Here is a 27,828-nt window from a genome sequence, read left to right on the forward strand (position 1 = left end):
GTCCTTATCTTTGGCTCTAAAGCGATCTTATCAGTTGAAAAATACTTTAGTATATGACCATATGGGCCAACTTTCTAAAAAAGAAAATATTGGAATCTTAGGACATTGTTTTGCCACTCATTGTGGCTGAGAAGTTGAATCCACCTGTCCCTCCTTTCCAAAAAAAAAAAAGCACTCTTAATTATGCTTAATTATAGAGGTAATAGCCCTTTGATTTAAAGATTTCCACTTAACTTTTGGTTTTGTGGAGGTTGGTCTGAATTATGGAACCTTTAATCTACCTGTTTTCAACTTTTGTAAATCTTGTTTTACCCCCAAAAAAATTAATTTTTAACTCAAGAATTGAGATTATTCGATAATATCTCAATTAAGATAATTTTTTAAGCAATAAGAGAATAAAAAATACAACAGCGATAGTAAAATCGATGCACATAGAATCAACAACTAAAGAAATGTTAGAAATTACTTGTCTTAATTGAAGAATGTCATACAAGCATCAAAGAATTAAAGCATACTACTGCTTGCATTAAAGCAGATGACAATAAGAAATGTAAATGAACTATAAGAACTACACTATTTCTAGAAGAAAATATTTTGAAGTGTTTTTTTTTTTGTTGTGAAAGCGAAGTGCTGATATAAATGATTGATTATTGATGTTTCTTCTCCATGGGTAGTCCTCTCTATATTATCACATGTAATATAAGGAGGTAATTATTTCCTACCATGTAGCATTTTTCTAAACATAAGGAGTTAAGTTTAAAACTTCATTGCTTATCAAAAAAGTTTAAAATTTGTTATAATCAATGGTACCAATCCCCTAAGATTGTTTCTCAAAAAAAAAAAAAAAAAAAAAAAAAAATCCCCTAAGATTCACATAAAGTAATTGTCAGTTTAGATATGTCATTATTGCCAAGTCTATATGTGGCATAATTTTAAAGGACATACATGGTATGGTTATTGAACTTGCATGTGACATTATCAACAAATTATAATTACATGGGAATAACCCATTTTATTGCCATGGGTTGTAACTCGGGTCGGATCTTTGGAGAGGCTCTATTAATATTGTGGCCTTTAAAACGAGAAGTGAAAGATAATAGTGGCTCATAATGAAAGAAACGTGGGCAATGTAAAACAAGTTTCTTCATTGAGTTAGCTCAAGAAATAAAAAAGCAAGCTTTCTTCTTTAACACGTTCATTAGCATTATTAATTAGTACCAAAAAAGAGGGTGGCTCTTCAACTAACCTTACCAAAACACGTGAGCCATCAGCCATGGTCCCCTAATTAAATCACTTTTTTTGTAGTCAATTTATGAACACCGACTGTGTGGTAGTGGTACATGACTTTTTGTTGTGGCTCAACTTTGTGAGATTGTACTCACTTTTTTTTTTTTTTTTTTTTTTTCTTTTTCTTTTTCTTTTTCTTTTTCTTTTTCTTTTAAATGGATAGATGAGACAATTTGAGTTAGTATTTTTCACCTGGGTGTAACCATAGTAACATTCTATTTGCTGGGTCTAGGCTTACAGGAGTATGAGATTCGATTAAATCATGGTTGTACACCTAGCCTCATCAAAGATGCTTGTAAGATTGTACTCAAGATTATATATGATTGACCAGACCTAATTTGATAGAATTTGATATTTTGTGTAACTGCTATAATATAACATCTCTGTTATTTATAAAATTCACTCATACTCTGTTCCTTTGGTGTTTCATTTTATGGGCCGGCCACAGCCATTTTGTCAAATTGGGTTTCAAGTTTCAGGTGTTTGCCTTGACTGAGTTTAGTTGATATGATGAGTGCTAGACTCACTAGACAAGTAGACATTTTGGGTTTGGGTTTGCAGGACTCTTACATTACACCCACTTGGAATTCAATCATTGCAAACTGTTTGAGGTTTGGCTATATATCAATACGGAAGGTGCTTAAGAGTTGCTGGGTGTAGTTATTCATGGAAGGCAATGATATGGGTACACTACTCGCAAAGTGGACAATATCCGAAGATGGAAGACCTTAACAACGTGAAACACATAATATTAGTTAAAAAATAGGACAAAATTTAGTTACAAAATTGGTTGTAACCTAAGACTACAACCTTAATACATTTTTATTAGAAATGAATTTTGACAAATCCACCATTGGATTACATCTTCTTTTTACATCCTCCATACTTGCAAAATTTCTAGAAAATTAAAGATCAAAAGCCAAGTAGTTAAGAAGAAAGTAAATTAAAAGTGGATAAAATTAGTTGATTAAAAAGAATTAGAGGAAAAAAAAATTATAGATCATTATTAGTTAATTAAAAGGAATAAGATAATTTTTCCCCTTTGGGTTCATTTGTAGTAAAAAAATCAGGTTTTTATTAACTATTTAAACTTTTTATTCAATGAATTTTTATAACTTACACAAGTTAAGTTATAATTTAAACTCACTAGACATGTCGGATTGCTTGAGTTGCTTAAAATTTTGTTGATCTAAACCAAATCCAACCCAATTTTCAAAATAAATTTAAAAGCAAATCTTTCAACTTACAAAAAACCAACCTAATGTGTTGGATCAAGTTCATTGGATTGGGGGATTAATTGCACACCGCAAGTGAAATGTAATTTACAAATTTATGGTGTGTTTGACATTTTTTTAGAAGAATAATTTAGATAGATACAATAGGATTCAAAAATATTTTGTTCTCAACTCCGTGGAGATTATTGTTTACATCAGATCAAGACATTAATTAGTTTTTTTTTAATTTATTTTTTTTATGTAGGTGAAATTTGAATTTGGAGCCCAAGTCCCCCATTGGACTACTGAGACTTTCCTAGTTTCGTAACTTTCATTAACTTAAACCCACCAGAAAACGCATTATAAAGCCTAAATGAAAAATCTCAAAACTAATGATTGAATTCTCATTTGGATTTTTGACTCATGTAAGTGGGAGAGCCAACACTTTTGTTAATTTTCCTTATTTATTCATTTGACTAAATTATACTTTAGAGTTTAGACACTTAAGTTTTGGGGTTATTTTTTCTCAAAAAAAAAAAAAAAAAAAAGTTTTGGGGTTATTTTATCCCTAAAGTTTTATGGCTTTTTTATTTTTGGTCCATGCTCCATAGAGTCTGATTTCTTTTTCAAAATGGTTGATGATTAATGCTTTATTAAAACGTGAAAGAGAAAAACTAATAACAAACTACATCATTTTGTGTTTCTTTTTGTTTTTGGTTTCTATTTCTCTCTTTGTTTCTCCTTGAAGGGGGTAGTGGCCGACTTTCTCTACTTGCTCTGCTTCCTTGACGGCGACAGCGACGACGACGTCATATGCCACTATTCTGTTGCTAGATTCTCTCTCTCTCTCTCTCTCTCTCTGAATTCTTTGGTGTTGTTGTACAATATACTCTCTCTCTCTCTGAATTCTTTGTTGTTGTTGAATAATATAAGTGATGGGAATGAGTGAGTGTAGAGACAAGTAAAAAACCTCACAACTCACAAGGTTTGATTTTTAATAGAGACTTCATTTTGTTCAACCACTCCACAAAAATAAGTCTATTGCACCAAATGTTAATACAACAACATTAGTCTACTGGTATAAGACACAATATTTCATCTATAAGTTAAAAATCGTTGCAATAATAACTTTAAATTGGTAAATTAGCGCATTTACAATAATTAGTTGCAATAACTTATAATTATCAGTATTACATTAGGAAATTTTGTTGCAATAACTTAAAATAAAGATATCATTACAATAACTTAATAACAATTATTTTTCAATCTATTACAATAAAACTTTCAAAGTGATATTTTATTGCAATAAAGACATCATTGTAATAATTTGATATTAATTTTTTTACAATCTATTGCAATGATAAACATGAAACAAATATATCATTGCAATAACTTGATATCAATTATTTTACCATCTATTGCAATGACAAATATGAAATAATTATTTATTACAATGAATATATCGTTACAATAAATTGTTTATTGCAACAACATATATATCATTATATCAAAGTTGTCATTAAAATATATAGTGATTATTGCACAAACTTATTATCTCAAAATTTATTGCAACAACTCGCATCAACTATTGCAATGACTTTGATGTTATTGCAATGATTTTTTGTTGTTGTAATAAATATTTTTTCTTGTAGTAAACTCTGCTTCACTTCTCTTTACTAAATATCATGTTCTTAGCTTGCACTCAAAAAATGAAGGATTCCTAATTTTATTAAATCGTTCTTTTATTTTTGCTTTGGATATGCTATCTTTTGGTTGGTATAATGTATATGAATTAAGCTTATAGATTCACTGTACTAGTTTATTGCATGTGATAGTTAGAGCATTCCCATCAAAGAATGCAAATATTTTAGCTTTCAAAAACTCAAAACTCTACTTTATTTATTTTAACATACCGTTTTACAATACACTCAACATCTATTTTCTATTTTTTTAGCACCTCATTTAAATATTCTTTATTTAATATTTATTTATCTCTTTCTACATGTATCTCTCTCTCTCTCTCTTCTTTAAAGCAGGAGTAGAGAAGCCATCAAACATCAAATGGTCCAAACCTAGCTCCCTCTTCTCAACGAACAACCCCACACAGCCACCACCACCGAAATATTAAAAAAAAAATCAGCCACCCCACCCAAAAACTCAAACTACCATTAGCCGCCACACCCAAAACACCAAGCGCGCCTATCTAACCCAACAAACCCACATAGCCACCACCGAAATATTAAAAAACAAATCAGCCACCCCACCTAGAAACCTAAACTACCATTAGCCACCACACCCAAAAACACCAAACCCACACATCCACCATCGGAAAATTTTAAAAAAAAAAAAAAAAAAAAAAAAAAAAAAAAAAAATCAGCCACTCCACCCAAAACCCAAACTACCATTAGCCACCACACCCAAAACCCAAAATCAACATCCACCATCACCACAACTACCAAACCAACCATCCCATGCCACCATTGATCTCTCTCTCTCTCTCTCTCTCTCTCTCTCTCTCTCTCTCTCTATATATATATATATATATTTTTTTTTTGAGAGAGTTTGAGCTAGAGGAGAAGAAGAGAGGGCAAATAAAGAAAGAAGTGAGAAAGAAAGTGATAGATATGGAAATGGGTGGAGGAGAAGAAGAGAACATTGAGAAAAAAGAGAAAGAAAGATAAATAATTTTTTTTTTTAAGAAAAGAAGAGAGCGAATGGAATAAAAAAATAATATTTTTTTATAAGATTGCAACTACAGTAAGCTGTTATTTTTGACAGCTTACTGTAACTTAGATGCTAAAATTTTTAAGTTTAGCATCTTTGATGTATCGTGCTTTTGTTGTTTGTGTTGCTAAAATATAACTTTTTAGCATTTTAACAGCTTTGTTGGGAATGCTCTTACAACTTAAATAATAATAAATAAATAAATAAAAACCCTGTATTTGGCAAGTTGTAGGACCATTGGAGTTTCTATTACCAGTAATGGTTTCTCAATAACAATACTGTAACCCACATTTTGTATTTGTGAACATTGATAGAATGTGATGGTCAAGAGATTTTATACAATACTACAGAGAGTATGTTATTGGATGTTATAAGTGGAGAAAAATATACGTGACTGACCTTTTAGGACTAAGGCTTTACTGTTGTTGTGGTCATCTCGATTAACAAAATGTATATTTTGTATTTCTTATACAAAAATGAGCATAAACTGCTTAACCCCTGAGCTACCCAGTAACTGGTTTTGGCTAGCGAAGCAAATTGCCCCCATAGGCTTTACTGGCTACAGACGAGTCCAAAGGGCTCTTCGTTAGAAAGGTTCCCTACGTTATTATTATTATTATTATTATTATTTTTTAAAGTATACTTATTTGTCACTTAACGTGGAAGTTGCATTGTATTTATTTTTCTATTTGATGTTTATAGCTCTACAAGGAGAGCAGATATTAGTTTTGCATGCATTGACAAATTGGTTGTTAAATATTTTAGCTCTCCAAAACTTTGTTGGTGAGGTAGAGTGAAGTAACCGAGTATAAAGAAAAGATGATTTCCTTATATTGTTCTCTTCTTGGATTAAACGAGATCAACTCATGCTGTTCATATCTTTTATGGTGCCAGATCAAATTTGTGGAGGGGTAATAACAATTTAGTAAATGGGTAGGCGGTAGGCCTGTTTAGGTTACCAGAAAAATAGTGGCCATTTCACAATTTTGTTTCCTCTGCCTACACTAAATGACTTATAAGGAAATCAAAGTCAACAGTATTGAACTCTATAGGAGAACATTACTTGATTTCTTGATCTCATAGATTCCCTTTGTTTGTGAAAATTGGGTAGATTGTTGTGGAAATATATTTGTGTATAAATCTAGGAGAGATGCTACGTCTACAACATTTTTACAACAAATCATGGGTGGTTAGTTGTTATTGGTTCAAATTTAAAACTAACACTAAGATTACTTTTTTGCCCCAACAAAAACAACCAGTAACAACTTGCCACTTAGAATTTGTTGTAAAAATGTTGTAGACATAGCATTTCTCTAAATCTAGAGATTGTTGTGCATATTTTGCGGAAACTTCACTTTGTGAATGAATCCGGAGATTGTAGAAATTGTGGAAAATTGGTAGAGAAATTGTAGAAATTGGATGAATATTTTAAATGATATGGGGGAAATGGATATTTTGCTTTTAATTAGTGTGTATCGTAGTAGAATGCCTCTTTTATTATGTATTTGGAATGGAGTTATATGCATGTAAAATTAAATATTTATATATATATATATATATATATAAAATTGCAAATTATCACTTAGTTATTGGCCAAAAAATACATTTTTGCAAGAATTCATCCAAACATAATTACTTTTCAATAAAAAATTTTACCATAATACCAAATGCATTTTCTTAATAAATAAAAAATAAAATAGCATTTTATCCTAATACATGCTTTAGAATACATTCCCAACTTAGTGTCCATTTGGAAACAAATTATTGAACCGAAATTGAAATTTTTTTACTGAAAGTACTATAGATAAAGGTAAAAGTTAACTAAAATAATACCGTAAAACTCATAAATAGTACCAAAAAGTACCGTAAGACTTATGAATAATAGCAAAACTAAGTTAAATAGTAAAATAAGTTGACTTTTTAAGTCCGTTTGGTATCCGTTTATTTTATTGAAATTGAAAAATTTTTACTGAAAGTACTAGAAATTAAAGTAAAAATTAATTAAAATAGTACAGTGAACCCATAAATAATACTAAAAATACAATAAACTCATAAATAGTAATAAAAATAAACTGAATGATAAAAATAAACTGAATAATAAAATAAGTTTGTAAAAATAATCCGTCCGCCGATGTCAAACAGAACATGAGCCCCTTATTTCTAGTTCCGCCACCGGACGGCACTGCTAACTTTGTTCAAGTTTTATCATAAGTTTCAATCCTTTGTTATCGGGTTTAAGATGGGTTTTAATATCCCAGTCCTAGTCTTCTAGGTTACAGTCTTCTCTTCAATCTAATACTAATATTCTAACCCCACCCTTCTCTCTCTCTCTCTCTCTCTCTCTCTCTCTCTGTCTATGTTTGATTATTTCTGTCCTTGTCTTGCTGATATGCTCCTTGCCAGCATTCTTTGAAAAGTGACAATTGTTTTGGGCTTCCCGAATTCACAGCCATGTGGAGATCGTCTACTATGTCTTCTCTGGTGAGTTTCTGCATCTCTCCTTCTCTTCCTTTCTCTGCTTTTTTTTTGCTTATTTTGTTATTGCATACAGCTTCACCGATTAGCTCAGCGTGGAGGAGTAGTCAGGGCTCAATTTTTAAACTCCAGTTACAGTACAATGTTGTTACATCAATCTCAGATATCTAACCAAAGCACTGCAAAAGCTAAGGCATCATTTCAGGTATATATTTCTATTTGAATTACTTACTGCATTTTTTTTTTTTTTTTTGAATCAAGGTAGTGTTTGGCAATCACTACAAAAATGTGTTATGTTTTCGAGGGAAAAAAAAAATATGCATTTGCACAGTGTTTGTTGGGTGTTTGGTATCTCTATTGTGCGGTAGATTGTCAACATTAGTTTTCTCTAGCCTCTACAAATGAGTAAGAATGAGAATTTTATGAAATAAAAACTATAAAAGCACTTTTAAATGTCCAAATCAAACACAGCCAATCAACAAAGTTTTAATTTCCATTTTTAATTTATTTTTTTAGGTATAATACCAAATGATACTTTCCTACATAATAAAATTAAAGATATTATAAATAAATAAATAAAGGTTACTCATTCAAGAAATAAAAAAGATTGTTTTGGCCAAATCCATTCAAATATAAATTTAATATAAAACAGCTTTGCTTTGGCACAAAAAATTTGGGTAATTTGATAGGATATTTGTAATTTTGCTTTTATGAGGATCTAAGGGATTTGATTAATGGATTGTTTCAATGACTTGTGATGTTCTAGTATGAATTTGCCAGCCCAGCTAAGAGTCAGTTTCCAGATCAAAATGCTGGAGGCATACAAGGGCGTCAAATTGGGGAGAACGTTTCGAGAAAGGACAAGATCAATTTTCTTGTGAATACAGTAAGTATAACCTTTTGAATTTTAAAATAAATAAAAAAACGCAATGGGCAAAGTGTCTATGTTCTTTTATTAATAGGATGGAAGTTTTGTGAATGTTCACTTTTGATAGTGATGATGATTATTGATTCAGACCTTCTAAACTGAAATGTAGCAAGCACTTCTCAAAAAAAAAAAAAAAAAATGTAGCAAGCATCTTTCAAATTTGTTGTATGCAATGAGCTCTATGAATATGATGTTATCAGCCATTTCTTGAAATGTATATACCACAACCTAGCTGCTTATTCCTAATGGAAAGTAAATACTTTTTCACTATTTCTCTTTTTTGTTTTTGACTATTTCTTCTTTGGAATAATTTCATTTCATAAAACCCTCAAATTAATCCTATGGTATGATCATACATTAATTTTCTTGGATTGTTCCATTCAGGATGATGCATTTTATCTGTTGGAACCCTTGTAAATCACAGCAGAGCCTGTCACTTTCTATAACATGTCCGAAATTCAATCCGTTCACACTATGTACCATGATCATTAGAAGGGATGATTATAAGGCTTTGCTATGATTTCAACTAGAACTCTTTTTATCCTTATGCTTAGATGATTTACCTGGACTTTCTATGTTGTTCAGGAAGTGATTATCATACAAGTCACTAAAATTACACTTTAGGCTCTTAGTTAGTAGCTTTTCAGTCCTTAATCATGGATTTGACAATAAAAAAAGTAGGCTTAAATATACTGTTGGTCCCTAAAGCTTAGCCCATGAGCATTTTCAGTCCATGAAGTGTAAATGGATAATTTTTAGTCCCTAACAAACTTAAAGAGATCGCTTTTAGTACTTGAAAAACTAAAAGTGATTGATTTTAGTCACTAACAAACTTAAAGTGATCACTTATTGTCTCTACATGTTAGATTTAAGTTTGGCTACATCATCTAAGGGACTCAAAGTGATCACTTTAGTCTTCAAGGATAAAATCACTCTTGAGCTAAATTTTAGAGACCAATAGTGTATTTTGGCTAAAAAGGTATTAAACGACTTATATTTTGGTGATTGAGGCCTTCATATGTCAACTATATATTTATTATTGCTATTAATTGTTCTTAATATATAGTAAATGCTACAAATATGTTTTTTTTTTCCATGTACATGCAATTTGTTTTCTTGAGAAATGCTGTAAATTTATTAGCAAATTGTTGCACTTATGTTATTATAAGTTTTTTCTTGCTTGTTCATAAGATGACATTTAGTTGATTTTGTCAATGAGTTTTTTACCGTTTCCCAAACATTTTCTTCTTGTCATAATAGTACGTTAATTTTATTTTGCTCTTTGTTGTCCAAAAGATCGGGCTCGGGTTTATTTTTCTTTTGTTTTTTCTACCTGTTACAAGGCCTATCTAGACAAGCTGTTAAAATAACCCCAATTATGCAGCTTCTTGATATTAAGGATAGTAAGGAGGCTGTTTATGGTGCTTTAGATGCCTGGGTTGCATGGGAGCAAAACTTTCCTATTGCATCTCTTAAGAGGGCGTTGCTTGTTCTTGAGAAGGAACAGCAATGGCATAGAATTATTCAGGTATGAGCCATTCTCTCTCTCTTTCTTCTGTGTCTGTATTTATAAGCATGCACATGAAAAAATGAAGCATATGCAATTATGCCTTTTTTTTTTTAACTTCAAAAATGAGGAAGAGAAGAAGATCTCTTCCAAAATAAAATGAAGAAATGTGACGGAGAGGAGTATTAAAAAAATTCTCAAGACAACTGCAAGACTGAGGTGAAGAAGAAGTCTTCGTCTAGTTAAGAGTTTTAGCTCCCTTTTCTTGCTTATATATCTTAATCCAGTCTTATTAGCAATTTTGTTTGTTTATAGATCTCAGTTTAAAAACCTCTACTGGCAATACAACTAATCTTTATGGAGAAGCACGTGTATCACTGGGTCACTGCAAGCATTCATGCTCATTTTCTCTAGCTAAAGAGGTTTTGGCAGATAAACACATTGGACTGACCCACATTCTATTGATATGGGGGATTAAATTTGCATAAATTGAACTGCCTGGGTAAGGATTTTGAGCAGATTTGGTGATATATTCATCTGACCTGCCCACTTGGCTGTCCCACGATATACAGACGTAGGCACACACTGCTCCCTGCATGTTCCAGTTTCTAGCAAATTCCTAGTTGGTTCTGCAGTAATTGATACAGATTTGAAACATTATATCCTGAAGTTATTCCAAGTTGGTGCTGATATAATTTAAAGGTTCTAATGGGGCCAATCTTTAAATTTTAAATTTTTTCTTTCTCCAAAATAAGAATGAATCCTAGTTGGCTTGCTTTCTTCTTGCAGATGAGAGTTAAGACATTGAAGCCTCTCAGCTTGTCTGTTTCCCTTATGCTTGCTTAGGTAAAAAGGGAAGAAAATAATTAGACATCTAATTTCTAACTGAAATGCACAGTCATTGTTGCTGCAGCTGTCCAACCTGAGATTTATATTCTCTACTTTTGTAAAGGACCTTGGTCCACTGAGATATTGACATTAAAGTGGGTTGTCAGGTCAGGTAGAGGAGTTTTCATCCTTTTCTTTTTCAAAAAAGAATTAGGTGGAGTTTTGTATCCCAAAGAAGAAGAAAAAATGTGTCCTGGTTCTCATTACAGAGAAAACGAGTCGGACTGCTCGATCAGGGTATACATACTTCTAAAAATTGTGGGTTGTTTTGGGGCAGATGACCTGTTGATGCTGGTCAATACAGGTGAAGTAGTTTGACAGGTCTTCAGGATAATAAGTAATAGAAATATCATTAAGAGAGCAAGGCTTTTTATTTTATGTTTAATCACTCATTTAAAATGTTGATATAAATTTTTAGACACTGAAAACTTGTTTCATACAGTAACAAGAAGAGCGAAACTGTACTATGGTAAATGCTAGCAACCAGCTATTTCCAAATTCAGAAATTAAAAAGGAAACTAATAAAGGAGTTTGAAGTATTAAAATACAACAACTGTCCCTATGAAATGTGGACTATTACCTGAAGTGAATTAGTGAATGAGGGCGAGGCTGGCAGACATTGTTTGTGAGTAGATCTATGTAGAATGCATAAACCTAGAAGTATTTCTCCAAATAAAAATTGGGGGTCACATTTTTACAAGCAGAAGAGTACGTCTCTCTCGGGTTTCTCTCTCTCTCTCTCTCTCTCTCCTGTTTGGTTTCTTTCCCTCTCCACAATATGTCAAGACTTTATAATTTCTGCGGCAGATATTGGTCAAGAACCAACTGTTAAGATGGTTAGGGCATTTACAAGTAGCTAATTATTAGAATCTGATTTATGCTTTAAGGACAGTGAGATTAGCTATCTGAGACTTATATTACATACATACATACAGAAATACATATTTATGCTTTAAGGACAGTTGAGACTAGCTATCTTTGACTTATATTACACAAAGTCATATATTAGTAATTAACAAAATGAATCATATTTAAGGAATCCTTATTACCACCTTTGTGTTTCAAAGGCTTTTGTAGTTCGTCAACCACCCCCCCCCCCCCCTCCCCCCCTTTTTTGGTCTTTGATAATGTCTGGTACACTTTCAGCAATTTCTTTTCGCCCTGTCTGTTTAGCTCTATGTTTGACTTACAGAAAGAAGCTTGCAGTTCATGTTTGTGCAACCTTTTTCCAAACTTTTCATAATTCTGCAGCATGCAAGTATTGGGTTGTGTTCTAATCTCTTTTTGAGAACCGAGAAAATTAGTAAATAATTATTTTCAACTTCTATTTCAATAATAAGAATATAAATGTAAGACTGATTCATTATGTGTCTTTTATGATTTATATGTTATATTCCTTTGTTAATCTCTTAGGTGATTAAATGGATGCTAAGCAAGGGACAGGGAACCACATTGGGAACATATGGGCAACTAATACGAGCTTTAGATATGGACCATAGAGCAGAAGAAGCACACAAGATTTGGGTACAGAAAATTGGCATGGATCTACATTCAGTTCCTTGGCAGCTGTGCAGACTCATGATATCTGTATATCATCGAAACAACATGCTGGAGGATCTTGTAAAGGTTTGCTTCTCCCTTTTTGCCACCAGTTATATGCTTTATATGAAGTGTGAAAGATAATAACTTACTGTTTTACTTACATAAAATTATTCAATAATTTAGTGCACATTTGCATTCCATATTCCTGATCTGGGATCAATTTTTTTGCCTTGCTAATCATATTAAATTATGAGTTTGTAGTACTTATTCCATATTTTTAAATAAAAAATGAGGGAGAAGGCATGTTGGTTTCTTCTAGTTGTACCATGCTTTGGAGAGATATATCAGAGGATAGGATATGCATTAATGTGAAATTTGGCAGCCATTTTATAAATATTCCCTTTTAAGAAGCTAGAGCTTAAAAAATGTGATGGTACTTCCATTCTAGCAGCTCCTTCGTTCAAACTTCATGTTGCTGCATGCCCAGAAGTGGCTTGATTGTTTCTAAGAGCCATTCTTTCTAGCTGCCCTTTTATATGTCCTGCAAAGTTGGAGCCTACAAGTGGCTTGATTGTTTCTAGCAGCCCTTCCAAGGGGTTTATCTAGAAAATATCTAGTTTATTAAGCAATATCCTCTCTACTTCTCCTCCCTACTTCACCCCAATCTTCATTATCTGTGGAAGGATGGAAAGAGGGATATGATGAGCAGGGGAAGTAGAGAGGATATTGCTTTGCCACTGGTGTACTTTTTGGGAGAGGATATAAAGGTAAAGGAAAGGAGTGGTTTTTTTATTTTACCACCTTAAATATTGAGGGATCAAATACATAAAAACTCTTTCCCCTTTTCCACAATTTACCTTCTCCCTTCTCCATCCCCCCCATTTCTCTTCCATCAAGTAAACCCCAAATGAAAGTTGTTGTACTTGCAAAAAGTAATTAAAACAACAACAACAAGCCTTAGCCCCAAAATTTTGGGGTTGTTTATGAATACTCAACAGATTAGTTAGGGTCAGCCATATGTATTCTTTTCCTCCATTCTATTCTATGTAAAGTATACATTCTATTACTTCCTTAATTGACATCTCTTTTTTTTTTTTTTTTTTTAATCAATTCTACTAATGTGATTTTTGGTTTTGTTTCTTATACTTGGATCAACTCACTCTTTCTTACTAGTGCATTAGGCACTCTCATCTGAACATGGCCAAACCATCTCAAGCACCTCTCCATCATCTTTTAAACAATAGGGGCTACTCCCATCTTTAAGCAAATTTCCTCATTTCGGATCCTATCTTTTCGTATATTTCCACTTATACATTTTAACATTCTCATTTCGGCAAAAAATAATTAAAAAAGACATCCATTACTTAATCACCATTAATATTTTGTTTAGAAAAGTGAACACTGAAATTCAATGCACATGAAGATGTGCTATTTATCAGTAATTTCACCACTGGCTGAAGTTAAGGAAGTAGTTGAATTTTTGCTATTATCAGTTTACATGGTTATATATGCACTTTTGAGATGTGGTATGCTTGGCAGACTTATTATGTTGATATTTGAGTGGATTTAATCAACCACTTTTCAGATTATATTAGACTAATATATTGTTTTCATAATTGCATATGAAAGCTCTTCAAAAACCTTGAAGCTTTTGATCGCAAACCTCCTGAAAAATCAATAGTGCAGAGAGTGGCCGATGCATATGAGATGTTGGGCTTACTAGAGGAAAAGCAAAGGGTGCTGGAGAAGTACAATGATCTTTTCACAGAAAATAAATCCCCCAAGAAAGGCAGGATAAGCCCATATAAGAAAAAGAAGAAATAAGGTAAGGCCTTGTAGGCCATGATGACATGTTTAGTCCACATTTGTCAGTTGATTTCTGATGAAAATGAAAACCTACTGTATAAAGATTTTAAAGACTGACAAAGAAGGGAAAAAAAAAAAAATTGTACAAGATGTTAAAGGTAAACTTCTTTTTTATTTAGAAGTTGGCTCTTTGGCATTTGTTGATTTATATAGTTTCACAAAATATTTTTCATTTCAAGGCTACAAAATGTTATTACTTGCAAGCTACTGAATTTTGCTAGGTAGAGCAATTCACTGACTGCATACATCTGGAATGCTGCTGATGAGAGCTCCAATAGTATCAAGAATTCAGTCTTTTAACCAAAGCATAAATTAGGGGAAAACTAAGAACACAAGTTTTAACTTAAGTTTAACCAAGCAAATATGTGGATTTATGCTGCTTGCACTCATCCAGTACTTATTGCCCGTATAAAAATGCCAAAATAGTTATGGACATCATTAAATATTTGCGGTAAAAAATTATTCCTTCTTTACAAAAATTGGAGACATTTTCTTTTTTAAATTTTCCTAAAATATTTAAGAGTTTCTGAGCATGAAAGCAATATTTATCTATTTAAATTCCTATACATCACCCTTAAATTTGAATCCTCTTTTATTCTAGTTTAAACCCATCTTTCTTAAAATAGCATCTTTTAGAAGTGTTTCGTGTTCATATAATTTTATTAAAATACATAATATTTGTAGAAAGTATTATTTATTTTAGAACTGTTGCAACATATATATTATATACTTACAATCACCTCAAAATAGTATATTAAAACAATTTGGTCTCGGGCCTTTCCTTTTTCTTTTTTCTTTTTTATAAATCGATTAATTGATAGCTGATTTTTTATTTGTGATGAGGAAAATACATCTGTAGTTGAGTAATGTGGTGAGCAATGCAAATGGAGATTCCTCCAGCCATGTTACTGCATCCCCAATATTTTTGCCACAGCGGCTGAGGCTGAAGCAGCACTATTATATATCCTTGAAACATGCTCAAACAAACTCAGACATGAAATGTCCAGAGCTTGAATTAGATGACTCTTTCTCTTGCAATCCTGCAATGATAGAAGTGGACTCACTCTCCGCTTCTAATGTCCACTGCATACTCCAAAGCTCTCCTCATTGCTATATCTTATTCCACATTTTGTGTTGTCTGTCTCTACATACAATACAAGAGCTATCCCCTTGACAGTTTTGCTAGTGTTCTTCTATTTGCATCGCATAGCACTCTTCACCATAATGCGTCCTTCTTGCATTACCTGTCCAAATAAGAGTGTCATTTACTAAGTGGCAAACATTTGATGAGTGCAGCTTTGTGAAAAAGGAAAATCACATCCACTAAATTAGACTTCCACACAAAGGCATGATCTAACAGTTCTGAAACACAAGCATCTTCCTTGAGAAATTTGCACGGAAAAGTCACTACGAAATTGGTTGGAGTTGGAAGCCAGATATCCTTCAATTTCCTCACTTTTTCCCTGCTTCCAACCCACCGCCACATTCCTCTTCAAGAACCTTTATAGCTTTGTAACTCATCTCACACTTTTTAGTGTTCCAACATAGACATCTAGAGTTCAAATTCCCCCTCCCCCGAACCCCTCCTCCAACTATTTCATTATCAAAAAGAACCTTTCAACCACCTACAATGCTTTGCCATGCATACATAAGATATTGACTGCTGTACTTGGGATGGTGTCATGTGTCACAACACGACACGCCATGTGATTGGCCTCTTCCTCTGCCTTCCCAGTATACAAACCCTTGATCTAAAGGAATGACAATCTTGAAAGTTCTCTTCCAAAGTCTAATTGGAATAGTAGTTCCCTGAAATTCTTAGATCTCTCTGAGATAAACTTTTCAGGAGAATTACCTGATTCTATTGGCAATCTGAAGTCCCTGAAAATTCTGGCTCTCAATGATTGCAATTTTACAAGATAAATTCCAATATTACTTGATAACCTCATATAAATTACTTCTTTATATCTATAAAGAAACAAGTTTACTAGGTCAATTCTAACATCACTTGGGAACCTTACAAAACTTACTTATTTGGATCTGTCATCTAATAGTTTCAGCGGTGAGTTTCAGTTATCACTTTTAAATTTTAATTGTTTTTGGCATACGCATAGACTAACAATTTCAGTTAAAAACAAGTGTGTGTAATAAGCATTTCTCAAATAATTTTTAGATGTCTAAATCCCATACCTCCTCCTGTCCTCCTGGGCATGCATAACTGGTCCTACTTGATCTAATGAATCTTACATTCCTGCTGCCTTTGTCCTCACCAAAAAGGCCCTCGTCATGGCTATCAAGTGGTTACTTAGTTTATTTGGGAGTTTGAAATATTTCATTGCATAAGTCGATGCTGATTGAACTACTACCTTAATTAGGATCTCTCTACCCACCTATAAAAGAAGCTTTTCCTTCCAACATTGGAGTTTGGCTTTTGATTCTCCCTATCAGTGAACGTTTGAAATGTGTTGTTTTCTCTAGGTTTAGCTTTTGTCTAGAGGCCTCCTCATAGCATTGGATGACCTACATCATACTTTATGATCCTCCTTACATAAGAGCGGTTGTCATTTACAGAAAGTACGTTAGTCTTAGTCCTCCTTTATTAATTGATATTCATGAAGTGCAAGGTTTCAAATTTAATGGAGACAAAAAGTACATTATTCGTGATCAACATAATTGGGACAAAAAACTCTTAGATTTTCCAATATGGTTCGAGGAATAATTATTTTTAGCCTATTTGCCAACATCTTAAATATCATCTCAAGTCATCTTGTACTAATTACTAAAACAATATTGATCCTATAGTTTTATTGCAATTGATCATCAAAGAGGCATACAATTTTTTTTCCATGCTAGAATATTTCAAATTTTTTCATATAACTTTTATTAAAAAAAAAATTGAGGGACTATAACTTTTATAAATTAATATGTCATTAATCACAAATAATAATAATAATAATCCAAACTTTCTTTTGTTATATTTTGAAATTCACCAATCACATTTATTTATTAATTTTTGATAGAACCAATCACATTTATTATCACATCAATTTGTAAAGATTATTTAGTAAAACTTATAATATTTTTAACATTTTCCTATATAAAATATAGGAAAATGTGGATTTATGCTGCTTACACTCATTCACTACTTATTGCCGGTATAAAAATGCCAAAATAGTTATGGACATCATTAAATATTTGTGGTAAAAATATTATTCCTTCTTTACAAAAATTGGAGACGTATTTTCTTTTTAAAATTTTCCTAAAATATGTAAGAGTTTCTGAGCATGAAAGCAATATTTATCTATTTAAATTCCTATACATTACCCTTAAACTTTTTTTCTTTTTTTTTTATACAAGATAGAATTTATACTCTATCATAATCTAAGTGTATATATGTGAAACTCCCTTCTAGAGACTTAAACTTCAGCCCTTGCCCCCAGCACCTCATAAGCATTTATACTTGTAAAGTGACCACCGCACCAAGGATGCGCAGTTGTATACATTACCCTTAAACTTGAATCCTCTTTTATTCTAGTTTAAACCCATCTTTCTTAAAATAGCATATTTTAGAAATGTTTCGTATTCATATAATTTTATTAAAATACATAATATTTGTAGAAAGTATTATTTATTTTAGAACTGGCGCGACATATGTGTTATATACTTACAATAACCTCAAAATAGTATATTAAAACAATTTGATCTCGGGTCTCTTCCTTTTTCTTTCCTTTTTTTTTTATTTTTTTTTATTTTGATAAATCGATTAATTGATAGCTGATTTTTTATTTGTGATGAGGAAAATACATCTGTAGTTGAGGCTAAATATTTTTGCCTCAGCGGCTGAGGCTAAAGCAGCACTATTATATATCTTTGAAACATGCTCAAACAAACTCAGACGTGAAATGTCCGAAGCTTGAATGAGATGAATCTTTCTCTTGCAATCCTGCAATAGTAGAAGTGGACTCGCTCTCCGCTTCTAATGTCCACTGCAAACACCAAAGCTCTCCTCATTGCTAGATCTTATTCCACATTTTGTGTTGTCTCTCCATACAATACAAGAGCTCTCCCCTTGACAGTTTTGCTAGAGTTCTTCTATTTGCATCGCATAGCACTCTTCATCAAAAAGCGTCCTCCTTGCATTACCTGTCCAAATGAGAGTGTCATTTACTAAGAGGCAAACATTTGATGAGTGCAGCTTTGTGGAAAAGGAAAATCACATCCACTAAATTAGACTTCCACACAAAGGCATGATCTAATAGTTCCGAAACTCAAGCATCTTCCTAAAGAAATTTGAACGGAAAAGTCACTTCGAAACTGGTTGAGTTGGAAGCCAGTTATCCTTCAATTTCCTCACTTTTTCCCCAATTCCAACCCACCGCCACACTCCTCTTCATGAACCTTTATAGCTATGTAACTCAACACACACTTTTTGGTGTTTCCAACATAGACATCTAGAGTTCAAATTCCCCTCCCCAACCCCCTCCTCCAACTACTGCATTTTCAAAAAGAACCTTTCAACCCCTCCAATGCTTTTCCATGCCCACATAAGATATTGACTGCTGTACTTGGGATGGCATCATGTGTCACAACATGACACGCCGCCATATGATTGGCCTCTTCCTCTGCCTTCCCAGTATACAAACCCTTGATCTAGGGGAAAATAACAATCTTAAAAGTTTTCTTCCAAAGTCTAATTGGAGCAGTAGTTCCCTGAAATTCTTAGATCTCTCTGAAATAAGCTCTTCAGGAGAATTACCTTATTCTATTGACAATCTGAAGTCCTTGAAGATTTTGGCTCTTAATGATTGCAATTTTACGAGGTCAATTCCAACATCACTTGATGACCTCACACAAATTATTTCTTTATATCTATCAGGAATCAAGTTTATTAAGTCAATTTCAACATCACTTGGAAATCTTACAAACCTTACTTACTTAGATCTGTCATCTAATAGTTTCAACGGTGAATTTTAGTTGCCACTTTTAAATTTTAGCTGTTTTTAACATGCACATAGACTAATAATTTCAGTTAAAAACAAGTGGGTATGTAATAAGCATTGCTCAAATAATTTTTAGATGTCTAAATCCCATACCTCCTCCTGGGCATGCATACTGGTCCACTTGATCTAATGAATCTTACATTCCTCTGCCTTTGTCCCCACCAAAAGGCCCGCGTCATGGCTATCTAGTGGTCACTTAGTTTATTTGGGAGTTTGAAATAGTTCATTGCATAAGTCGATACCTTAATTAGGATCTCTCTACGCACCTATAAAAGAAGCTTTTCCATCCAACATTGGAGTTTCTTCCATACCCTTATTGAACATTTGGCTTTTGATTCTCCCTATCAGTGAACGTTCGAAACGTGTTGTTTGCTCTAGGTTTAGCTTTTGTCTAGAGGCCTCCTCATAGCATTGGAGGATCTACATCATATTTTATGATCCTACTATATAAGCCTTACATAAGAGAAGGTTGTCATTTACAGAAAATACGTTAGTTTTTGTCCTCCTTTATTAATTGATATTCATGAAGTGCAAGGTTTCAAATTTAATGGAGACAAAAAAAAGTACATTATTCATGATCAACATAATTGGGACAAAAAAAAACTCTTAGATTTTCCGATATGGTTCGAGGAATAATAATTTTTAGCCTATTTGCCAATATCTTAAATATCATCTCAAGTCATCTTGTACTAATTACTAAAACAATATTGATCCTATAGTTTTATTGCAATTGATCATCCAAGAGGCATACAATTTTTTTCCATGCTAGAATATTTCAAATTTTTTCATATAACTTTTATAATAAAAAAATTAAAAAATAAATAAAAATCTGAGGGACTATAACTTTTATAAATTAATATGTCATTAATCACAGATAATAATAACAATAATAATCCAAACTTTCTTTTGTTATATTTTGAAATTCACCAATCACATTTATTATCACATCAATTTGTAAAGATTATTTAGTAAAATTTATAATATTTTTAACATTTTCCTATATAAAATATAATGATTGGGGGGAATGTCCGAAGGCATTGTTGCATGACATGTAGCCTCTATCCAAATTTGTAATGTATGTAATTTTAATTTGAAGTCATAAGGTATATCTTTTGCAAATTTCATTACATAAAACCTTTAAAAAGTACGCCTTTTAAACATAACAGAACTAATTTAGAGTTTTACTTATATTATTAATATGACACTAATCACATTGATTACCATATCATCTTGTAAACTTGTTATAGTACCAATAGGGTGAGATCCCTGCCTTTTTAAACAGATACGGGTCCTTTTAATGGAATTAAGAGATATTATCTAATTATAGTACATTAAAGAACAAAAAATAGTACTACCGTTCAACTATACTAAGAGGATACAAGACCTGAAAACTTAATTAGTAAGATACTGGACCTTAATCAAAGTTTTGGATAGTATTCGCACACATAAACATGTAATAATTTGTCCATCTTAAACACCAACTTTGCGCAATTGTTACTAGACTACCTTTCCTTACACTCCCACAATCCCACCTGTCTTAGTTCAAGGATCTGCTCCCTAAAGAAACAAACCTTTAAACTCCCCATTTGCTAGTTGGCAGACCTGATTGTACGATTGTGTGTCTGCAAAAAAAGAGGTTTCAGAACTCAGATACCAAGTAGCAGAAGTCAGAACTGTAGCACCATGTTGATGTTTGAATCTATATAAAGTATAACACAACACAAGGAGAGGGAGCAAGAGAGAGATAATAACAGGATGACCATGAATTTGTTACTCAATTGTATGAAAATCCTTAATTAAGTTTATACTTTGTTTGGAATTCAAGTAAGCTGAAAACCAAGGAATCAATATAAGAACCTAAAGAAATTTGGCTACTCCAAATGAGATTTCAATGGAAGATTTACAAGTATGAATGCAATGAATATATGAGCAATAGCAAGAACACCAAAGATTTTATTGTAAGTAATTCGTACCAAAAGTGTTACCAAAGTTGGTCCATGTTTCAGCGCGAATGGACTGGTCACTTTCAGCAATACCAATCACCTCAACATAACTCATAAGAGATACATGTGGCAGTCCTTTCACAATCAATTGGTGCTCATCTGTTGATTTCCCAGTAGTGATTTCACCATCAGATTGAATAACGTGAACCACCGCACGCACCTTCTTTCCTACGTGCACGCGCAACAACTCTGCATTGACAAAAACAGAAGGGCTTGATGTATCCATATCCTGAAAAAGTGACAAGCATTGTAAACCGGCATCAGATCTGTAGGTTTGAATTTGCAGTAAAATTGTACATAACATTTCCCAAATTGGCCAAATAAAAAGGCACAAATGCATGCCTTCAATCAATTAATAAACCAAATTTGCTAAAGATCAACACGTGACACAGTCAATCTTCATCTCCTTTAATAAATTATATTTTCACACCCGAGCTCATCAAATCAGCGCAACATCTCTACTAGACTTGCCAAAATTACGGGTGAAACACTTGAAAACTTCCTAAAAATAGCATTGGTAATTAGCCTTTTGGATTGTGAAATGGGCTAATTGGCTACTACAAGTAGCTGTTAACAAGAATGCATTCGCAATATTAGCTTTTGCTTTGAGAATGGTAGGAACTTAACACAGAGTGACACTATCCTTAATCAGGTTTGTATTTTAGAGCCCCATATGAACCAATTCTCTTCTTATTATATATACAAAGAGTGCCCCGGAGAGGAGAGTACCAAAATTGAAAGAAAGAGCTCCATGTGACTAACCACATAAACCAAATGGGGGTACACTTTATAGTTTATACAACAATGATAAAAACCTTTATAGCTTCAATTCTTCTGCGATCACAACTTTTTCCATAACTTGCTAAAGTGGGCAACTATAAGTAGCGGACGATTACTTTTACATGAACTTACCCTTTTTTTCAACCACTCACACTTAACCACATCAGAGTTATAGTTTATACAAGAATCATAACCAAACATACAATAAAATATATATATATATATATATAAAATAAATAAAAAATAAAAAAACTGCAATGTCTAAAAATATTTGTTCAGCATCTTTAAGATTAAGAAGGGTAACAAAATTAAAAAAAAAATACAAAAAAATACAAAAAAAACCCAGATTTCAAAAATACAAAATTGGTTAGTGAATCGTGCTTAAGAGGCATAACATCAAACAGTTGGAAGGCAAAGGACAAGAGAAAGGTTGGGATTCAGAATTCAGATCTGATCCAACTTCCAAGTAAAGTACAGAATGAACAATTAACAACCATTACGCATACATACATACTATCTGCTTCTAGAATCTACACTCTTGATTGAGAAATTGAAAGATTTTAACTTTACCTATAATAGCTTGCTCCAACGCTAGAAAATCTGATGGGTACGGCGAATTCGAATCGATCCTAAAACTCTAAAAGTAAAAGAGAATTTGGGGTTTCACTTTCAGTCTCAGACTTTCAGCTTTCTATAGAGAGAGATAAAAAGGCGGGGATTTTAAAGGCACTCCAAAATAGTAGTGGATATTTTGGCGGGAACATGTGAATTCATTAATTTAGTACTTGGGACTTTGGCCTGCTTGGCTGGCTTGTGAATATTGGATTTGCTTTTTAGTTTTTAGCATATAAGTTTTTGAAGTAAATAAGTCAATAAGAAGTTAAGAACAAGTTTATCTAAAACACACATTCTAAAAATGTCATTACTCATTATGATAAAATATTTTGAATAAGGGGGCTTAGTTAGGGGAGGTGGTATGCAACAACCCTCTCACAACATGTACAAGGGTCATCTGATTATAAGAGACCAATTGTATGCAATGGAAACAGGTTATTATTTTTTGAGTTTGGAGGATTAAATCCCAACCAAGGACTGCAAATTCCCCAATCCCTCTCATTTAGCAATAGTAATAGTTTTTTTTTTTTAAGAGAATTTTAACTTATGACGTCCACTCTTAATGATAACTTTTTATCATTAAATCCAGACACCAATCGATTTTCTATGTAGACGGAGATTGAATCTCGGATCTCTTATTCAACTATTAGAAACTTTACTAATTAAGCTAACTGAAATTCATGTGATAATTGTCTCTCAACAAAAAATAATAATAATAATGGTTTAATTTAGTTTTCTTTTTCGTGCTGTGTTTTTTAAAAAAATATAGTTTTTAGTAAACTGTTTCTGTATTCTAAAAAAAATTATTTCCCAACTTTTAAAGTCTTTGAGTCAAGTCATATATTTTGATTAGTTGATAGATTTTCCAAACTTTGACATTGTTTTGACCATTTTGATTTATTTAATTAACTTATTAAATATTATTACATATGTTTTAAATAAATTAGTTATTAATTGAATATATTTAAAATTTATAGTAAAAATACCCTTTATACATGTATATCTATATAATACTTAATTTTATTAAGTATTTGTGTATTTTACAAGAAAATTGATTCACGATACTATTCATGTTTTAACAAATATACTACTTACTTAATAATAAATAATAATAAAAAGATTCAAGATACAATTTTGACATATATAATATCATGTTTTGACAAATATACTATTTACGCTCTATTTGTTTCAACAATGATGTTTTTTAGAAAATGAGTCATTTTCCAATAATCATTTTCAATAAAACTATTTCATTTTTCAATGTTTAATAGTAACTTTAAATGAGTTGAAAAATAACCTCCTAACTTCCCTTATTTAGTTTGCTGTGAGATAGAATTATTTTCTAAAAAAATTTAGTGAAAAACAATCTCTAAAAATAAGCCAAACTTTTTATGTTGACCAAAGATAATTTTCTTTTGACTTATCTTTTTTTATGCTACCAAACACTATAAAACACGGAAAACTATCTTTACACAAAATTTTCCATCGAAACCAAAACAAGCAGAGCGTTACTTAAAAGGCTAGAAGCTAATGTGGGCGCAAAATCTGTGTACAGTTTTTTATTTTATGACACTATGTGTACTGAGATAAAACGTGCAACAAACACATATTTAAATCCTACTTCAAATTAAAAACTACTAGCAAAAAGTTCAGTCAGTTCTCTTTTGTCCATGGCTCATCAATTTCAAAATAATAATAAAAGGATTGTCGGTAGAGAGGCTGAATTATTTTCCATTTGCAAATTATATGCACTATTTATGTAAAGTAAGCTCTCTTTTTCCCAAAATACTTGTTGATTACTTGAACATCACTTATGAATAAACCGAACTTGACATATTCAGCCCATCATAGAATATAAAGTAGCCCGCACAGTCAATTTGGTCACAAGTATTGAGAGCTACAAATTGACCATGATTTTAGATCTGATGAATAAACAAATGGCACAGAAAACTCTAACGAGTTTCTTGGGAGATTAAATCAACAATTTACGTCTTAATAGCTACAAATCCACGAGCTAGTCCCTTTCAATCAACATTTTTCATCAAGAATTGAACATTAAAGATCAAAACTAAACATTCCATGCACTTTTGGACCGTGCACAGCTTGCATATGGGAGAATAGAACATTGAAGATCTCATAACAAAAATAGAAACTGGGAAACTGCTTATAATGTTACTTCCATGGAAAATTAAACTGAGTATGAAGTACAAAAGAAATTAAACATTCAAACTGCAAATGACGATAAAAGCTCTCCAACAAAAATTTAAAAAGCAAAGTTAAATGGAACAACTAGCTTTCCATATTCAACTGGAGAACAAAATTCTATCATTTAGGTGTTGGTGGCCCTAGTATAGATTTGCTGACTGGAATGAGAAGAGATCATCCTGATCGCACCCCTTGCCATCAAATCCTTAATTGCCCTGCGTGCTAGAGATCCACTAATCTGAAAATTGCAAGGCAGTATTAAAAAACAATCAATAATCATCATTTATTATGTACATTTAGCCATAAACTAATGGCAAGCAAAGCAACTTGTCTTGAATACAAAATTCAAGGTAATGATCACAACGCAGCAGTTAAAACTGCCACTAAAGATCTTTTTATAAGTTTTGTGCCAAGGAGTTGGGGGTAAAGAGGGATTTGAACTAGAAACCTCCATTTCATTAGGTGCTGTCCCTAGCCAACCTGCTACCTCTTAGGGTAAAAAATCGAGTAAAGGATTCAGTCCGTGCATGGGAAAAGATACATTATAAGTGAAATATCGCTGCAATATGTTTTTAAAACTTATTATCTTAATTAGCCTTTTAAATACTGCTCCATTCCCTTTACCCATTCTTTTCCAAGAATCAAAAAGAGGAAATGACATGGTTTTATAACTTCTTTACTCTCTTATCATCCTTTACACCATCTTACACAACCTTTCTGGAATGATGTCAATACAAGCACTAAAACTAGTAATATTTTTTATGGGTAAGTTATACACAGTGGGTCTTGAAGCATTGCATTAACCTCCACTTTGGTTTTACAAGGGAAGGAGGTGACAATAAAGAGAAAACAAAGATAAAAATGATCAGATCCGAAGGCACAGTACACAAATACATATTTTTTTATTGGTAGGTTACACATACACCTAATGATTTGATCACACCACCTCACCCTCCACTCATTTTTTGTGGAAGGAGAGAGTGCCTGTTTGAGCCATAGCTCATTGGCAACTTATTAAAACTCGAATAGCAGCGACATTATTAACAAAAAGGAAAGAAGGGAAAGCCCCTGTTATTAGTCTTGAAAATCTCATTGTAATTGAAAAAGAAAATTCAAAAACTTAGATGCTCACATTTCCTTCATGGTAAAAAGGGACAGCCCACCAAAAGATGAAACAACATTTTAAGAAAATACTTCGGAAAGTGAAGAATACTCAGATATTATTTGGAATCTATTACAGAGGCCTAAAAAGTCATCAAATTCAGTATTTGAACATTAGAGTATGTTTGCTGTGTTTCGCTACTTGGGTTCGGAGGGTGTGTATTAGAATTAGTGTATAGTTTGGGTTGTATTACTCGAGCATGCTTGCTTTGTGGTAGTTGCTGTAGTTACTACACTTTATATGCAGAGAATTCACATTAACAAGTACGAACAAATAAACATAAATACGAGCCAACAAAACATATACATGGCAACGAAAAAAGCAAATCTCAAACATACCCTCATGCGATCAGACAAGATTGAAGGAGTGACAAGCTTGTACTTGGGAGCTTCAACAAGAAGCTTGTCATAAGTTGCCTGATCAAACAGAACCATGTTGTTCACCTTCTCCTTTTGCTTACCCTTGCTCCATTTCTACATATAATAGCCAAAAAAAAAAAAACCGAACAACCTATGAGAGTCTACACAGAAATCTAAAAACCAAATTAAACCAAAAATCAGTACCACATAAAATATTCCAAATCTCAACACAAAACCCCAATTACCAATAACCCATTGTCCCAATAATCCTTAAAATCTACAAATCCAGCAAAAACTTAAACCCACAATTGGAAAACAAAAACAACGTCCTATTATAGCCATCATATAGAATATAGATCGATAATAAGCCTTGAATATATTGAAATTCAAGCCTAACCCTAACCCTAAATTTACCTTCTTCTTCTGCTTGCCTCCGCCGGACTTAGCGGGCTTGGAGGACGGAGGAGGAGCCTTCTCCTTCTTCGGTGCCTACATCATCAAAAACAAACAAACAAATGGAAAATGAAAAATCCAATTCCAGAAATCGATTTTCCCAGGAAAATAGAAAGCTAGAATGAGCAAAAAGGTTAGGGTTTGTACCATTGAGTGATCTCTCGAAGTTGATTTCTAGGTCTTCTGGGGTGTGAGGGTTAGAAGAAGATGCTGCGGAGCAAAATGGAAGCGTAAGTGGGAAAATATTAGGTTTATATAGGTACTTTGTGTGGCTGAGAGATAGCTAGGGTTTTTGAGACGCAATGGAAGCGTGGTCGGGTGTTTGGATGCATGGACTAGGAAATGTATTTTCTAGAATAGGTGTATTCCGGTTTTTGACTATTAATTTTTTTTTTTTTTAAGGGAAATCGACAGAATTAATTATTTAATTAATTAAAATTTGATTAATCGGATGTAGAGTCCTAAGAAAATCAATATTTCAAGAGTTAAAAAAAAAAAAAAAAAAAAAAAAAAAGGTGGGTGGCTCATGGGTAATAAGTGTAATGTAAATTTCGATGTCTTAAATTAAACATCCATCGTACTGTTGTTGATACTCATTCTTGGAACACATTTTCTATAAGCCTGATTCGAGCGAGTTCAACATCCTTGTAGGCCCAATTTATATATTATAATTTACTTTATTATTTTAAAAATGGTTCAAGTCTATATAACATAAAAAGAGTTTGAGAGTATAGTTTAGAAGGTATAAGTAGATTTTTTTTTAGCCTTTTGCATGAGCCCAAAACATTAATGTTGCAAAGTGGTCTAAGGACATTTGTAG

At 32.5% G+C, this 27,828-nt stretch overlaps 3 protein-coding genes across 4 annotated transcripts; 1 reads left to right on the top strand and 2 right to left on the bottom strand.

The window, feature by feature from the left end:
• The first annotated feature begins 7,346 nt into the window (after nt 1-7,346).
• LOC126722346 (pentatricopeptide repeat-containing protein At4g18975, chloroplastic) lies at nt 7,347-14,603 on the top strand. Of its 2 annotated transcripts, XM_050425499.1 has the most exons (6): nt 7,351-7,706; nt 7,777-7,905; nt 8,467-8,586; nt 10,013-10,156; nt 12,437-12,649; nt 14,195-14,603. In XM_050425499.1, exons 1-6 carry the CDS (start codon nt 7,677-7,679, stop codon nt 14,387-14,389), a joined length of 831 nt encoding a protein of 276 aa, XP_050281456.1. In that variant the 5' UTR covers nt 7,351-7,676; the 3' UTR covers nt 14,390-14,603. The 2 variants fall into 2 exon arrangements, with proteins under 2 accessions (XP_050281457.1, XP_050281456.1); XM_050425500.1 differs by lacking the exon at nt 10,013-10,156 and having other exon boundaries at nt 7,347-7,706.
• Nucleotides 14,604-20,799: 6,196 nt separating this feature from the next.
• Nucleotides 20,800-23,058, bottom strand: LOC126722349 (replication protein A 14 kDa subunit B-like). Its single transcript, XM_050425502.1, has 3 exons — nt 22,785-23,058; nt 21,405-21,663; nt 20,800-21,053 (listed from the first exon to the last, which is right to left on the bottom strand). The coding sequence occupies exons 2-3, from the start codon at nt 21,658-21,660 to the stop codon at nt 20,989-20,991; spliced, it is 321 nt and encodes a 106-aa protein (XP_050281459.1). The 5' UTR covers nt 21,661-21,663; nt 22,785-23,058; the 3' UTR covers nt 20,800-20,988.
• Nucleotides 23,059-24,971: 1,913 nt separating this feature from the next.
• Nucleotides 24,972-27,345, bottom strand: LOC126722352 (40S ribosomal protein S25-4-like). The gene is made up of 4 exons (XM_050425506.1): nt 27,156-27,345; nt 26,970-27,044; nt 26,535-26,669; nt 24,972-25,272 (listed from the first exon to the last, which is right to left on the bottom strand). The coding sequence occupies exons 1-4, from the start codon at nt 27,156-27,158 to the stop codon at nt 25,159-25,161; spliced, it is 327 nt and encodes a 108-aa protein (XP_050281463.1). The 5' UTR covers nt 27,159-27,345; the 3' UTR covers nt 24,972-25,158.
• Between the last annotated feature and the right edge of the window lie 483 nt (nt 27,346-27,828).

Source organism: Quercus robur, chromosome 4 (genome assembly GCF_932294415.1).
Source record: "Quercus robur chromosome 4, dhQueRobu3.1, whole genome shotgun sequence".
Classification (NCBI taxonomy): Eukaryota; Viridiplantae; Streptophyta; class Magnoliopsida; order Fagales; family Fagaceae; genus Quercus; species Quercus robur.